Below are 17745 nucleotides of genomic sequence, written 5' to 3' on the forward strand. Positions count from 1 at the left end.
AAGATATCATGTTATTATTTCTTTTGAAGCTAGCAAATTTTGTGAAAAATAAAAATCAAGATGAAATGTAAGTTTTAATTAAGTAAAAGGTTTAAGAAGTAAACAAAAGTACAAGGTAACGCAAATAAGTAAAAAATAATGGAATAAGTAATATAACGAAAAATCAAGGTGGCAATATTGTATGAGATGTGAGAGTTGTTAATACACTAGGTGCGCCCCTGACTCTCCTCTCTATTCACATGGCCGCTGGTATGGGTTGAGTGAGTGCAGGTGCGCGCCCGCCAGTCTGTCGCCAGACTCGTTTCCCCCTGCTTCCTCAGCACCATCATACCCATGTCCATGAGTAAACTACCATACATAACAGCGAGTCGAGTTCGGACTCAACTTCTAGATGTGCTGTCCTGTGCTGGCTTATGTATTCACATAGGCTTTGGCTCTCATGCTCAAACTAAACTCAAACTACAAACCCAAGTCAGTTACAGCCAACTGAACCAACACGAAGAATAAGTCCCACACACAAACACACACACATACATATACCACCAACAACTGATTGTAAGCGAAGCAATCGAACCGTTGCTTTTTAGTCTCTATCGCCTTCTTTTTCCAACTTATAATAAATTTTATTGTTTACTCCTTCATTCTTTACCACTTAGGTATTGTAATCTTCTCTTACATACAACTTGTCTTCTGGCGTATAGTGTAAGTGGCTGTGGTTATTTCTTCTCTCTTATGCCACGCCTCGTTTACATTTAATACATAACGTGGTCTCTCTTCATCGTGACTTTATACAATTGAAGTTTTTTATCCGACTCAACTCCTATCTTCTTTTCTATACTCCTCCATTTTTTATCCTGTAATCAAGTATACTAAAATAATTAAATGTCAATGTAGGACGTAGATATTTATGTAGTTTGATTTTATAGTATTTAGTGCGTAGATTTAAACGCAAGGTCATTGTATTAATATTTAATCACGAAAATGTACACTTGTACTTGAGAAAACGGACACCTGTTTGCTAGTCTTGATTGACCCGCTAGACTCTAGACTACCACCTGCATAACCATCTTCATCGGCTTACACAGGTGTTATCACCACAGTCTTTAATTAATTATTCTAGCTAACGGAATACAATTCAATGAATTTAAACACTTGTCGTGATTTATAATTAAAGAAAAGAATATATATCACGACTTTTGTTTAATTAATATTGCCTTATTCAGTGTCTAATCATTCTTATTGCCAGTGTAAATTTAATTGTATGTATCAACAGTATTTCTTCTTTCATGCAATTAATTAATTTATTTAACACTGTAGAAATTTTCATTTCGGTACTAAATTTTTACATTTTAAAAGAAGAATCTCTTGAGAAATTAAAAAAAATTGAATTTTTTTTTCAAATTTTAAAAATTACTCATTCTGTAAACATTGAACAAAATTTGAACTTACTTTATTTTTATACTTTTTTTATCATTTTAAAAGTTTATTCTTCCCGTGCATATGTCAGAAATAGAAAGCTATTTTTTTTTGTTTCACATTAATAGAAAAAGAATGACAAGTGCAACACTTTTGGACCTTGCGCCAAAGTAGTCTGATAAAAAATTTCACTGAGTCGCTATTTTATAAAATAAAAAAAATTGTTTTTCTACTCAATTCAAGATTTAAATAAAATGATTTTAAAAATCCAAAATGATATGATTATTTTATTATTTATAGACACATCAAAAATTACTAATTTCAGCCGTCTAAAGAGATTTCTTCCCTTAAACTGTCAGAAAATTAAAAAAAATAGTAATTTTATAATTCTTACACTATCTAATCCTTTTTTCAAGTCACATTCTGGAATTTCAGGCATTATTATATTGTCATCTATAAAAACACGTAAAAAATGACTAATTTCGAGATGTCTAGAGAGATTTTTTTCCTTAATTGCACTTGATTGACGAATTAAAGAATTTCCCTGATTAAAAAAATAAATTAAAAAATATTGGAATCACAAAATTTGAATTTTTATAATACTTCTTATCTGAATATTTTCAATACTTTTTTATTTCTTCTTTTATGTCAATAGCTTTGAATTTTTTCTAACCAGAATTCTGTTTTTGGATAGATTTTGCTTAAATTACTAATTAATAATCTACTTAGACTACAAAATAATTAATAATTTTAGTGAAGAACAGTTCTGCCAAAAAAGTTGCCATCTATTTGTTTTTGTAATGTTATGATCCTTTGTTTTTCCTGAAGGATATAATCCAGGTATTATATACTTTTAAATAACTTGTTTCATATTGATTATAATCTTCTGTATTATGAATTTCAAAAAAATTTTTTTAAACGTTACAGGTATTTTTGTGAATCAGCTAATTACCGTTTAACAGGATCCGATATAAATCTTGAGAAGTAAAACCATAAAATTTTTATTTTTATGTGTTGTAGTGTCAAAAATACTAATAAAAAAAAAAGGTGCATACCTGTAAATAAAAATAAAAAATGATAATTTTAGGTCAATGCAAGTGAGTAAAAGAAAAAACAGCGTGAGCATGAGATTTAAGGCATAATTTAAAGAAATATAACTATAGACAGACATTAAGTCCGGACGGACAGGCTTCATTGGACACCTGCACGCCTCCATCGAATTGTATACGCAAGACCGTGAGCTTTCCCAGTTATTCGACACTGCGTCTCTTGCTGTTATGTTTCGATGTGGCTGTGCTGTGAATCGTGTCGAGCAAAAGAGCCTGAATAGTACCTATAGAAGCTGAATGTGAAGTAAAGAGAAAACGCAAATAACTCTGGACTCTGGAACAAAATAAAAAGTAAAAATAATATTAAAAAATTACAAAATAAAAAAAAAATAATGATAATAATAATAAAATAAAATGAAAGACGAGCCCAAGTGTTTTTATTTGCGAAAGAAGCGGAAAAAAGAGAGTAAGAGATGTTGGCTCTTGCTTACTTTATCTTTATCTGGCTTGTCTGGCTCCGGCTGGGAAGCTATATGTTGTGGGAGAAAAAGGATCGGGAGGACAAGAGAGAAAGAGAAACGGGTGGGAGGGCCAGTTCAGTTGTGGCGGAGGCGCCGTGATTCAGCTTAACGCGCAGGTGTGCCACAGACTGGCCGGCGCCTCATTGGAATGCGTCCCTCTTTTCTTCTCGTACGGATCTTGGCCTCGTCGGCTTCGTTCTGCTCTTAAACTTCTTTGACCATCTTTCTCCCTTTAGCAAGTCTTCTTTATTTCTATACATACCTAACCGTATTCTTTATAGTATATATACTTCACACAAATACATTCCCACCACCTATAATATAAATATGTATACCTATATTACTATATACTACTTGGAGATTGTGATGATCAGCATCGCCCAATCCCATGCTATACTATATACCTATACCAGTTTACTTCTTCACTCAGTATTTTTCAATATAGACTTACTATACCACACATACAAAGACACTTTCCTTTAGTATCCCGGCACTACGTCACGTCCTCGCGGCAATCAGTGCAGCTGGCCACCAACGCGTTCCCACGGGGCTGGAACAAGTAGAGGGGTCCTTGCTAACACGTTTGAGCGAACCCAGTACTGACGATATAATTTCACTGAAAAAAAAAAATCATTACTTGAATTATTTTCTGACCATTTTTATTTTTATTAATTACATTACAATATTATTATTTTTATTCTTCATAATTATTGGTATTATTAAAGAAGTTTATTATAGTTTTGCTGAAGATTATTAAAAACTACGCTGTCCTATTTTCCAATAATTATAATATTAAAATTATCAGATATTTCTTTTATTATAAAATTTAAAAAAATATATTTCTTCTTTTATTTAACTTTAATTATTGAGCGTTTGATGTTTGTTTTTTCACTATAAACTAAAATATATCGTCTTCTTTAACAATTTTTTAATCATTCATTCATAAAAATTCAATTAATTTTGTTACAAAAGAAAAATATGTATGAAAAAATAAAAATTTGTGTAATTATTATTAACAAATCATGATAATACTAAATAAATTATCAAATATTTTATTTCTAATTAGTTTAATTCTAATTATTGATTTTTGCTCTTTATAATATGCATATTCACTTCAATCACTGTATAAAGCCGATTGGCGTTAATTTATACTAAATAAATAAATAATTATGTTATTTTTTAACAATAAATGATTGTGATACAATTTTAGATTATAAACCAAAAAATATCATCTTCTATAATAAATATTTAAGAATTCATTCATGCAAAATTGTTTTTACTCCAAAAGAAGAATATGTTTGAATAAATAGAATTTATGAATGAATTACTAGACAATTTATTTCTAATTTAAAAAATTATATTTCTTCTTTTATTTATTTCCAATTATTGTTTTTTTTTTCTCTATTTAATGATGATATATTTTTATTTTAACTGATTGTAATAAAATTTTAAATTATAAACCAAAAAATATCATCTTCTATAATAGTTATTTAAGAATTCATTCATAAAAAATTGTTTTTATTACAAAAGAAGAATATGTATGAATAAATAGAATTTGTAAATAAATTACCCGACAATTTATTTCTTATTTTAAAAATTATATGTCTTCTTTTATTTATTTCCAATTATTGTTTTTTTTCTCTATTTAATGATGATATATTTTTACTCTAATTGATTGTAATAAAATTTTAGATTACAAACCAAAAAATATCATCTTTTATAAAAGATATTCAAGAATTCATTCATGAAAAATTGTTTTTACTCCAAAAGAAGAGTATGTATGAATAAATAGAATTTGTGAATAAATTACCAGACAATTTATTTCTAATTTAAAAAATTATATTTCTTCTTTTATTTATTTCCAATTATTGTTTTTTTCTTTATTTAATGATGATATATTTTTACTCTAACTGATTGTAATAAAATATTAGACTATATCTTCTTCTATAATAATTTTTCCAAAGATTCATTCATGAAAACAAGTTTTGTTATAAGAGAAGAATATAAATAAAAAACGAAAATTTTTGTAACAATTGTTATTGTTAATAAATATCAAAATGATGTATATATATTGTAATATATATTGTATATAGATATATGCTAGTGATAAATCGTAACATGATGTTCAAGTGTGTACGCCACACTGAGCAAAATCACAATCGGGAGGGACGGCTCACACGTGCAAGCCGCACGTGCACTCTCTTCCTTCCTCCTAATCTAGCATTTGGTGTGTACGATCGTATGATGCGACTAAATATATTAAACAAAATAATATTTATAATATATATTTCCAGCACATGTAATTAAACGTTGATAACATGTTCGAATAATTAATTTAAAAATAAAAAAAAAATCTAATGATACATAAAACTACTCACTAAAAAATAACTAGTCTGTTATGTTGCGACATCAGAGTACAGATTTGTCGAGGATTGGAATGCACCAGGGGAAGCGCACAATTATAGTAGTTGGTGACGGTCGTTGTGTTATTGCGAGCGCAAGTGCGTGTAAGCCAGCTGTGCGTAGCTCTAGATAGCGTGGCTCTTGTTTCTTATTATGCTTCTAAAAAATTAACACGTGAGCATACAGACTCAATATATATTATGTAGATTAACGGAAATAACATGAGACTTACCATTGATTGATCGTGTCTTATGACAATCCCACTCAATGTTTCTTCCATAACATCATTGTTGCGATCTACTTATAATAATACTCATTATTTAATTTAAACCAACTCCGTTCTTCAGAATGGAGTAGTATTTTTTTACAATGGTTTTATTTCTTCTTTCATTAATTTTGTACCATGAGAAAATTTTTACCGTTTTATTCACAATACTCCTACTTTTAAGGACTTTCGAGGAATCCTTATATTATGTTTATTGTGAAATAAGTTTTTCCGACTTTTAGACTATATCTAAAACCTCACAAAGGAATTTAGTTTTACTAGTTTCGACAATTCAAAAGTGTTTCACCATACAGTTTTTTGTTACAATGCTTTAAAAAGTCACGTTTGTTGAGGTAAACTATTGAAAGCAGATCACTAAAAAGTACGGTAAGACATTTTCAGGTTTCAAAATCCTATAATATAAATGTCTTTTGCAATCTTTAAAAAATTTTAAACTTTAAAAATCTAAAAAATTAACAGACAAAGCAAACTTGGATTTTGTTTAAAAAATAATTACAAGAAAATCTAAAAAAATTTGACATCTGATAATTTTTATTAAAAATTAATTATAAAAAAAAATGTTCTTGCAATATTTGCAATTTTTAATTCCCAGATGTAGAATTGTTTTATTAAAAATTTTCAATAATAATTTAGTTGTTAAAAAAGTTAAAAAAATACACAAATTTCTTTTAATTTGAGCATTATAAAACTTTAAATACAAATTTAAAAAATTATTTTGACTAGATTTTTTTAATACCAGAAAATTATATGAAAATTAAGTTAGCCAATATCTAAAAATTTTTATAATTTTTTTTTATTGAAAAAATTATCACAAAAAAATAAAAAAAAAATTCATTTGTAAAAAACTTAAAAAACTGTTAGTGCAATTTTTTAAAAATATTTTTTGTTCTAATTTAATTATTGAAAAAAAAATCAAAAAATTAAAAACGTCGGCTAACTTTAGTATTATGAAAATTATTAAGTGTCTTCTGATTTAAATTCCATAAAAAAAATTTTTTTTTATCTGAAAATTTTCAAGTATTAATAAGATAAAAATTTTTTATTACAAAACAAACTCATGACTATTTTTAAAATTGGAAAGTGATTGACGTCCAGTTTTTTTTGTTGCGTTGAAAAGTAACGTTTCTTTTAGGTCAACATGGAAAGAATATTTCCAAAAATGACATCTAAATTAAATATAAAAAAATAAATTTTTTTCAACATTGTTATCCGTAGACCAGAAGAACTTATCTTCTCCCGTGTCTTGGAGCTGTAAATGATTATTTAAAAATTTAGTATGAGAACTTAAGTTATCTCCCAACCTGGGTATCTCAATTCTCAGAAAGGTTAACATTTTGTCCATTGATATGAGTTACTGAATAAATTTACTCAGGCAGATATCTTATCAGGGATAAAGTAATCTATAGTAAAGAAGAAATAAAAAAAAAACTATTATTTATTTAGCAAGTAAGTATATTTATAAGCAATAAATAAATCTATTTTACGTGGTTTATACTCATCGGCATCGTTGGCTTTTGTTTAATGTGCGATTGCGCCTGGTACTACTAATGCAACCCACGAAGAAGGGGAATAAATCGCTTCCCGGTGACTGAAGAGGGAGACTCCATATAAAAGGCCACAGGTGAGGGGCGGAGGCCAGTTAACTTAAAACCAATGTGTCGACTGTTCGTTCAAGTTAAATCTTGATATTTTATCATTGTGTTTATATATACCTGAAGAAATATACAAATTAATATTGATATTAATATTTATAGTTATATTTATAAACAAAAAAACAATAATTACTTGTACTTGTACTTGTAATTTAAATATTGATAATAATAAATATTAAAAGTTGAAGCTCGAGGATTAACAGTGATTAAATCTATAAGTGGATTGTGTTAATTGGTTTGCTATCAGCTGTCAAAAGTAATAAACAACAACTGGATATTAAAGTTTTTGAATATAAAATATTAGATCAATATAAACCGGCAGAGTGTACGTACGTGCGCCATACTAACGTCATTTACAGTAGTGCGCGCATTTATCAGTACGCACTCTACTATCGCAAGGAAGAAATATAAAAATAGTGAAGATACATTAATAAAAAGTTTAAAGTTAATTTAATTTATTAATTTATTAATTATTAATAAAAAAAACTTACCAATTTATTAAATTTTTTCGATTGTTGTGTTAATAATTTAATAAATATAAAATGAAGGCGATGGTTGTCAGCCCAGTCGGTGGACGCGTACCTCCAACACGTGGAATTCACAGCAATTTAGGCATAAATGGAACTCGTCGGGACTTAGAAGCCGAAGAAGTAGCAGCATATCTCACCAAATTGAGGTCTTTGGTGCCCGACATGCCACGCAAGAGAAAACTTTCGAAACTTGAAGTAATCCAGAGGGTCATTGAGTACATCTGTGATCTACAAACGACATTAGAAGAGACAAATATTAATAATTCTGAAAGTTCTGTTCCAAATACCCCACCAACTATTAATAATAGCAGTGTAATCAGTAAATCCGCAAGCAGACAACCTCTGCAGCCTTTGCTGAACGCCGCCACAACTGTTTCGGCAATAGCAATTGAACGGTGACCAATTAATTACCATTACCAATAAATATTATCTTCATATTTATTTATAAGATCATTATTGTAAAAATCAGTCGAGTATCACTTTATGTTACTTTAATATACATAAATTTTATTATTCATTATTTTTTATGGCGTTTGGTTGATGTCTTCCTATATTAATATTATTATTATTATCATTATTATTAGTATAATTATTAGTTAATATTATTAATTATATTATACAACATTATATTATATAAAATATAATTTATAATTTTAAAAAAACCATGTATCGAGCCACAGCCAATTTAATCAGGACAAAAATAATGTAAATAATGTATATAAATTTTATTGCATTCCTCATACGACCTCGTCGCAATTAAAGTATTCCAGTATATTAATAATTGTATTTTTCAGGCGCGTCAATTGTTTTTTAGTGTACAAACAATTGATACTTTCAGTTTAAATGCGAATTATTATTTTAAGATTGTTTTCTATTGGCTTGGTTGAGATTTTATATTTTCTGTAGATATTATTTTTAATTAAATAATTATTGTTCACGTTATTGATGTCTATTAGTTTCATAATATAATTATTATTATTAATTAATTAATTATTGTTATTGTTTTCGCAATATTATTTGATAGCCGTAGATATTTTATGTAAAAAGACTGACAATTGCTGTAAATACAGCGACGAGCGAGTAGGAAAGCTTATAAAAATGATAAATCGATAAATAAATATTCAAATATATATATACATATGTTAAGTTTTTTATTTCTTGATAACGTATACCTATTCCTTCTTTTTAATTAAAATGTCATGTGTATAGGGGGTTACTGAGTTTGCGCAAAAACATTCATTCGAGTATCAATCAATATCTGTATGTACTTAGCTTAAGAGTCTCCTGTACTTAAAAAATATCCCAATCCTAACTTTTAAGTATAAATTAAATATTAACAGTTTTGGATAATTAAGTAACAACACATATATTTTTAATTACTTTAATTGCTTCAATGTAAAAAATTTACTGTAAAAATTTGAAAACATATTCCAGATAAATGCAACATCAAACGTTTTAATTTTAATTTATGAATTATATTTAATACACGGGAAAAACAATATGACACTGGATATCATCCCAGATTATACTGAGTGAAAAAAAATTTCAGATAGTAACTAGTATAATCCAGATTACAATGAGTATAATCTAGATATCACGCAGTATAATCTGAATTATACTAGCTACTATCTGAATTTTTTTTTTACCACAGATATCACTGAGTATAATCTGGGATGATATCCAGTGCCATCTTGTTCTTTCCCTGTAGAAGAAAAGAAATTTTTTTTTTATTTTATTCATCTCGAGTCCAAGCGTTGTGTTTTTTTATTATTTTAAAACATTAATATCTTTGCTATTTAATTTTCTAGATAAATAAAAAATTATAAATATTAGATACTTATGATAATAAATTTATTATTATTAATATTATTACAGAAGATATTAATAAAAATAAAAAACAACAACCTTTGAGCTCAATCAATAATTTATAATAATAAACTTTAATATGAATTTTCTTTGAAATACGATTCAATAGAAGCTTGATCTCGAGCAAGCCAGGCTGCATTAAGTCTAATACTTTCAACGCTTTGTTGGACAGTTCTTTCAGCTCCAGGTGTCGGATTTTTCTTAAAGAATTCCTCGATTTCAATGGCACGCTCTTCGGTCACGAAATTCTCAGTGGTGTGTTTAACGAGTCTTGAGAGTAAAAATCCACCGTCGTACCGGTTCATCAAGATCTGCCAGTTATTCTGGAAGAATCTCCAGGCCAGGTCGCGACCTTTTGAGTTCAAAGCCACTGACATTATGGCAAAAACGGTGTCTTGCGCGCGAACTTTGTCGCTCATTGCAAAGTCCAGGACTTTGTTAAGCAGAGTCTCATCTTGGATCGTTCCTAGAGCCCGAAGGATTCTGTCCTTCTCCTCGTGGAGGTCAGCTTCGTTGTAGAGCTTGAGCATGGTCTCGTAGGTCTTCTCGTCGCCAACAGACAAGACAGCGCGGTAGACTGGCGTTCTCAGATCAGCAGCCAGGATCGACTTCTTGGAGACGTGAAGCTCAAATCGTCTCTTGGCCTCCTCGATAGTGTCTGTGTCCTTCAGCAGAGCCATCCTGCCCAAAATAAGCGACCTCAAGAGATTGTCCAAGTGGCTTTCGTTACTCTTGGGCTCCCAGCCCAGTTTCTTGGTGATGTCTTTGAGCATCGCGCGACCGAAAGCTTTAAAGTTGTCGTAGATGTCCAGGTGACCAAGCAGGATTCCTATTTTTCCTAAGCTACTGATGATACTGGACCAGACGGTGTAGTTGTCCTCGTACTGGAAGGCCTGCATGCATTTAAGTACATCGACAGTTGAAGTATGGCCAGCTTGGACCATCGCGAACAGGTCATCGAATAACCCCAGTCGGTCCAACGGCGGCAAAGTACGATCTTTAATCGCCGGCATCAGCAAAGACAGCGCTTGTGAGTCATAACGTGTACGGTAAAAACCGATCGTACCTGGATTAATCTTAATCCAAGCGCCTTCTGGCACATCTTTGATAACAACTTGCTTTTTCTTTTCGCTCATAACTGTACTGAGCGCCACTTCGTTTGGAGATTTTGAAGTACTGACACTCAACGGTATCATCCACAGATTTTTACTCTCATCAACGGATCCATCAGCGAGAAACTTTTCCTGTGTCAGCATTAATACTCGGTCGTTACCTGAAAATTTATATTTTTTAATTATATGTTTAATTATTGATAGTATTATTTATTTTATTCTTATAAAATAGAAAATGAAGAAGTTAAATTAATCATGACATTGATTTAAGTTTGCAAGTTATTTAAAAGGACGTTTGTATGGTACTTGTGAGTCAAGTGAAGGCTAACAACTTATTACATGTGTTATTTTCAGTTACTCAAGTTTTGTTTTTTAATATATAAATAATTTTAAATGTTATTCATTGTTTTGAGTAATTCACAATATGTCTATTAATAATTCGATTTTTAAATTTGAATATCATGGTAGAAGTTTTGTAAATGATGATGATGATAATAATTTTAAAAAAAAATGACATTTTTAAATTAAGTTACAAACTTTTGAAATTATCGTTTTTGATTTTAAAAACTTAAATTATAACATACGGTCAAAAAATTTCTGAATCATCTTAGATAATAAAAAACAAAATTATAAATGAAGATTTGAGCTCGCGATGATGAAAAATGAAGATCAAAGAAAAAATAATAACAAAAATGAAGAAAGAAATTTTCACTTGCAGAAATTAAATAAAACTAGCAACGTTGCAGTCACTATGTGACTGCTGTGACTTGTGAACTATAAATAAATAAAATTTTGCTTTATTAAATAATGACTTTTGTTAAATTGCACTGCACTTTCTTAAATATTGACGTTTTTAAAAATATAAGCTCATCCCGATGTTAAACTCATCAAGAGCATTCATTTGAGTACCCACATTCATTTTTATATATTTTTCATATATACATATATATAATGTATATAAATATATGAAAAATTGATGTAGGTATTCAAATGAAACGTCTTGATGAGTGTAACATCGGGATGAGCTTATATCTTTAAAAATGTCAATAGTTCTCAAGAAACAAGGTCATTTCTTAATTATGTATCTGGAGATAGAGCATTTTCGAATGCAACCTAAATACTTATCATGATAAATTGACTATCAGTGAGAATGATATGAAACCTTGAAAAGACACAACTCCAGATCAAGATCTTTCCATCGATATCAAATTGAACCATAAAAACTAATTTTATCATATATATGTACTGCCCACAAAATTTTTCTTCTCTTAATAATATAGATTATGAATAATAATAATGAACTTTTTTTTCTTAATAATAAAACGGTATACTTAGTAATTACCTTGTTGACGCTGTTCAACTTTAATGACAGGAAATCCTTGCTGCTTAGTCCAAGTTGACATAACTTCGCCTACAGGCTTGTTGCTCATCTCTTGTAGCGCAGCCCATAGATCTTCCGTTTCCGCATTCGCGTAACTGTGACGCTTGAGATAAAGATTCATGCCTTTGCGGAAGTCCTCGTCGCCAATGTACGAGTGCAACATGCGAATAACGCTGGCGCCTTTGTTGTAAGAAATGTCATCGAAGATCTCATCTATTTCAGTGGGATGACCTACCGGTACTTCAATGGGATGGCTGTTTTTAAGTCCGTCCAACTCCAAGGCTCTGATGTGGGTGTCTGTAACAAACTGGGTCCAGATGTCGTACTCAGGAAACAAATGGGCGACGCAAAGGAACTCAACGAAAGATGCATAGCCTTCATTGAGCCACAAATGAGTCCACCACTCCATGGTGACAAGATTTCCAAACCACTGGTGCGCCAATTCATGGCCTACCACCAGAGCAATCCACTGCTTTGAAGCGGCTGAGGTGTTTTGTGGGTCGACTAGCAGACAAGTCTCTCGATAAGTCACCAAGCCCCAATTCTCCATAGCTCCGGCTGAGAAGTCGGCAATAGCAATTAAATCCATCTTTGGCAACGGATAAGATATTCCAAAGTATTTATTGTAGTACGGCAACACCTTTGTCGCAACTTCTAAGGCAAAGCGACCTTGTTCTTGCTTTGATTTTGGCGTGTAAACTCTCACGACCGTTCCATCCACGGTTTTATCTTCCAGGTAATCAAATTCTCCGATAACTACAGCTACCAGGTACGTCGACATCACCGGAGTCTTTTCGAATTTCATTACCTCTAGGTCTCCTTTTTTCTCAACTTTTTCCACCGGCTGTAAGTAAAATGATAAATAAAATTAACTGATTTATAATTAATTAATTAATAAATAGGAAATTTAAATACAGATTACGGAACGTTGTTTACCATGTTTGAAAGGGCCGTGTAACCAGCTGGTATTTGCAGAGTAATACCGAACGTGGCTTTTACTGACGGCTCATCCCAGCAGGGAAAGCAACGTCGCGCATCTGTCGCTTCGAATTGCGTCACCGCTGCATATTTAACACTACCGTCAACTCTGTAATGCACAATTAGTTTTCGTTAATTTTGTTTATGTTTTATTGCTTACCATGTTGCTTAATGCCACCAGTGACTTAGACACTGGCAGGATTAGGGTCAAGCCAAAGCTGGCTTTTATCGCCGGCTCGTCCCAACAAGGAAACACTCTGCGAGCTGATGTCGGGCAAAGATAAGTCACCGCTGCTGATCCATTACTTTTTTCACTAAAAGTAAGACCTTCAATAAAGTGATAATTTGACGGTCTAATTAGCAATTGATTTAACTCCTTATTTTTTAGAGGGCGATTTTTTAACTTTTTGATCTAGCATTAGTCCAATTATAAATTATTTGAATGATTAAAACCAAAATATTATAACTCTATTAGATATTAAATGGTTTTATGACATTAAAGTTGGCAGTCACTTAACCATTTTTTAATTTTTTTTTAACAAATAGATTTTTTCCAAAAAATTATTTTTAAAAAATTGCACTTTTTATTTTTAAAAATTTTTACATGTCAATTTTTTTCTACTTTTTTTTACTATAATTTATTTGTTAAAAAAATTCTTAAAATTACCAAATATCTACTAAATTAATTTTCATAATGGTTTTCTAAAGTGACAATTAATTTTTAATTAATTGTTTTTCCGTACACAGAAAAAAAAAATTACTGGAATCAAGTAAATAATTTTGAAGAACTTCATTTTCTTGATTTGAGTAGAAAAATTCTTAAACTAAGAAATTTTTCTCAGTTTAAGTAAATTTTACTGGATTCAAGAATTTTTCGTCTTGATTCAAGACAATGAAATTCTTCAAAATTATTTTCTTAGTTCAAGAATTTTTGTCTTGATTCAAGTTAATTTTTTTTTCAGTCCACAAATGGAAGATTCTCTAAAATGGAGTTAGACAATTTGCTAATTAGAACATCGAATTGCAGATAATTAAAGTCTGTTATTTTTTTGGTAAAAGCTTTTTAAGATTTATTATTAATATATTAATAAATGCTGAAAATATTCTTAATATACTGATAAAAAAATACTTGATTGAAGATAAAAATTTACGAATTAAGAATTTAATTTTGATGAGTTTTATTATCTTCAATAAAGAAGAAAAATTTTTAAATCAAGTACTATAAAATTTACTTAATTCTAGAAAAGTTTCTTAATTTAAAACTTTTTTTGTATGCAACATTATCAAACTCTTCAAAATTATATTCTAGGTTCAAAATTTTTTTTGACTTGAATCAAACTAATTTATTCATCAGTGTAAAATTTAAGTTTGAAATTCAAAGTCGACAATCTGACAAAAACATTTTTTATCAAGTCCAAGTAATCTTGTCATTAGTTTTTATTATTGTTTGCATGCTTAATGTGTTAAAGCATTAAACTACTATAAAATTTTATAAAGTTTGGAAAATCCAAAAGTGCACGCCTCATAACGCTCATTCATTTTTTAAGAAAAAATAAATTGTGTAACTGATAAAAATCGTTATAAATAAAAATCGTAACTGATAAAGATCGTTACAACTGTACATGTAGTTTGTATTTATTTGAAATATTTTATTTCGTTAGAGAGAGAAAGACATATTTGTTTAATAATTCAAGACTTTATAATACTTAGTAAAATGCATTAAATATGAAAATAATTTTTAGCTTTAGTAGGAATTTCTTCCAAGTCATACTGTATACCAAATAAATAATGATTTGATGACCTACTATCTAAATAATTTTGTGTTTTCAAAGTTTACCTTACTTATGAAAACCTTGTAATTAACTTTAAGTAAATAAGTCAAGTATTTTCCTTCCAAAGTTTACCAAAAGTTTCTTTTTCATTTTTTTAGTATTAGTGTTTAAGAAATAAAATTAAAAAAAAAGACAAAATGAAAAATGTCTTACCCGTGATATTTACTGCGGTACAATCCTTTCATTTTGTCATTAATTTGCCCAACAAAATCAAAGTTAAGACTACCATCCTTTCCTATTGGAAGCTTCTCGGGGAAAGTAAGAACAGCAGTTTCATCCGCTGGCAGTAGATCAATTTTTTCAGCATTAATACTCGTTCCTTTGTCATTTTTGAACGTTACGCTGTTGATATCAATGTCCAACGAATTTAAGATAATTTTATCAGTTGGTTCCTTTACCTGTAATTTTTTTTACATATAATAAAAATTATGAATTACAACCTTAATAATTTATAAATAAGTATGATGATAAAAATAGAAGAAATACGACAGCTAATTTTAAAATTAAAAAATCTAAAATATTACAAAAATTTTGTTTGAAATTTTTTCATTGTCTTTTTTAAAAATAAAAACTGTCGTATTTCCGCTGATTTCATTATCTTGATGATTAAAACACATGAATGAATAAAAAATAGATAATTGGTAGTAAAATAAAAAATAAATAATAACAAATATCTTACTTCAATGTTAACCGTTTGGTTTCCTTTGAAAGTAAACTTATCAATATCTGGAACTAGGGTTATCTCGTAATGACGAGGACGAATATTAGCAGGTAAACGATAAAACGGTTTCTTTTCGGCAGTAGACATGGTTCTTTTTAATAATTCTGATGTCAGTTTAATTAAGTAGTTTTTTTCGTTATTAATATTATTAATAAATACTATATTATTTGATAGAATACGATTATAACTGATGTTTAATGTACAACAAATAGATCTATATATCATTTAGGCTCGGCTACCTATACAGTAATGACAGTAGTGTTGGTGCTGGTATTGTGTATGTCTATATAGATTAATAAATATACACATATAGCTTTTCTATTTATGCCAACTCAGCCTCTATCACCACAATCTTAAAAATATCAGATATGAAAACTGGAGACCTCTTTTGTAGTTTTATTTCTAACACTTTTATCTACTGATGATAATTTATGTGCTGTTACAAATGTTACAAATAATTTAAATTATATCATTCTGAAAATGGTTGAAGTTTTAAAATTATTTTTACATTTATTTTTTATTAAAAAAATATATTATTGTTGGGAATAAATATTTTACTGTGATAATTAAAAAGAACCAATGAAGATAACTGATAATACTAAAGTTAGCCGACGTTTTTAATTTTTTTTTTTTTTTTTTCAATAATTAAATTAGAACAGAAAAATATTTTTTAAAAATTGCACTTACAGTTTTTCAAATTTTCTATAAATAAAATTTTTTTTTTTTATTCTTTTGTAATAATTTTTTCAATAAAAAAAAATTCTAAAAATTTTTAAATGTCGGCTAACTTAATTTTCATAGATAACTGCCGTTTATTTTGTTGTAAATTTTATGATTAAGTTTTAGAAAAATGAATTTTATTAATGACATTAAATTTAGCTGTCACTTTGCAATTTTTTAAATTTACTTTAATAAATAAATTATGGCAAAAAAAAAACTATTAAAAAATGGACCTGTAGAAAGTTTAGTAAATTAAAAATGCAATTTTTTTTAAATATTTTAGAACAAATTTTTTTGTTAAAGAAAATTAAAAAATTGTCCAGCTAAGTGACAGCTAAATTAAATGTCATATTTTATTACGGTGCTGAAATTTGCAGACATCTGTCAATTCTTTAGATTTTTATAACAAAATTATTATGAAAAAATTTCAATAAAAAAATTCTAAAAATTTTTTAAACATATATTGTTTAAATTTATTTGTTATAAAAATAAAATTGTCAAATGTCTGCTGATTTTAGTATCATAATTTTATTACAAATTAAAAACTAATTAAAGCAATAACTTATAAAAGCTCAATACAATTATAATCTTGCAATAAAACAGAAGGATTAAAATAATATTGAAATTAACAGATATCTATAAATTTTGTGATTTCTATGGCAACTAAATGAATATGAAAAAAAATTTAATAAAAAAATTTCACCTCTGAAGATTAAAAAAAATTACAAGTGCAAATTTTTTTTAAATATTTTTTTTTTTTGTAATAAAAATGATCTCTCATATGTTGAACGCTCCTAATAGATAAAATTAAACAAAAATTTTAAACTTTAAAAATTTAATGCTTTAAAATACTTTTTTTATATTTTCAATCCTTTTGTTTAATCAGGGAAGAAATAAACTACAATTGCGAAAAAAATAAAAACACTCAAGCAAGAAATAAATTCATTGTATTAGCAGATACCGTCTATTTGACAATAATATATATATATATATATATATATATATATATATATATATATATATATATATGTGTGTATATAATTTATGTTAATAATTAATAACCAATATAATTTACATTATAAAAAAAGGGAAAATGAAAGTCACTGTTTATTTTTTACGTTTTTTTTTTTTCATTAAAAATGTAATTACATCTAAATGTAAATAAAAAGATTGGAGAGATCATGTGTAACGAACTTGTTCTCCTTATTAATAAAAATGCATATTGATTAGTCATTGCTTAACCATTTTTGCTGATATTTCTAATAAAAACAAACATGA

General features: G+C 28.4%; 2 protein-coding genes and 1 long non-coding RNA gene across 5 annotated transcripts; 1 reads left to right on the forward strand and 2 right to left on the reverse strand.

Moving 5' to 3' along the window:
* Positions 1-2059: 2059 nt before the first annotated feature.
* LOC123266184 lies at positions 2060-6136 on the reverse strand. The gene is made up of 5 exons (XR_006509716.1): positions 5622-6136; positions 5365-5548; positions 2957-3602; positions 2369-2799; positions 2060-2238 (listed from the first exon to the last, which is right to left on the reverse strand). It is a non-coding gene; the product is annotated as an uncharacterized LOC123266184 (long non-coding RNA).
* Positions 6137-7318: 1182 nt separating this feature from the next.
* LOC123265303 (DNA-binding protein inhibitor ID-2-A) lies at positions 7319-8997 on the forward strand. Its single transcript, XM_044729000.1, has one exon. It carries the CDS (start codon positions 7870-7872, stop codon positions 8254-8256), a length of 387 nt encoding a protein of 128 aa, XP_044584935.1. The 5' UTR covers positions 7319-7869; the 3' UTR covers positions 8257-8997.
* Positions 8998-9746: 749 nt separating this feature from the next.
* Positions 9747-16015, reverse strand: LOC123264777 (puromycin-sensitive aminopeptidase). 3 transcript variants are annotated; one of them, XM_044728239.1, is made up of 5 exons: positions 15706-16015; positions 15180-15424; positions 13355-13508; positions 12178-13060; positions 9747-10996 (listed from the first exon to the last, which is right to left on the reverse strand). In XM_044728239.1, the coding sequence occupies exons 1-5, from the start codon at positions 15970-15972 to the stop codon at positions 9798-9800; spliced, it is 2748 nt and encodes a 915-aa protein (XP_044584174.1). In that variant the 5' UTR covers positions 15973-16015; the 3' UTR covers positions 9747-9797. The 3 variants fall into 3 exon arrangements, with proteins under 3 accessions (XP_044584174.1, XP_044584177.1, XP_044584175.1); XM_044728240.1 differs by lacking the exon at positions 13355-13508 and adding an exon at positions 13153-13303 and having other exon boundaries at positions 9749-10996; positions 15706-16013; XM_044728242.1 differs by lacking the exons at positions 15180-15424; positions 15706-16015 and having other exon boundaries at positions 9748-10996; positions 13355-13509.
* Between the last annotated feature and the right edge of the window lie 1730 nt (positions 16016-17745).

Source organism: Cotesia glomerata, linkage group LG5, assembly GCF_020080835.1.
Source record: "Cotesia glomerata isolate CgM1 linkage group LG5, MPM_Cglom_v2.3, whole genome shotgun sequence".
In the NCBI taxonomy this organism is placed as follows: Eukaryota; Metazoa; Arthropoda; class Insecta; order Hymenoptera; family Braconidae; genus Cotesia; species Cotesia glomerata.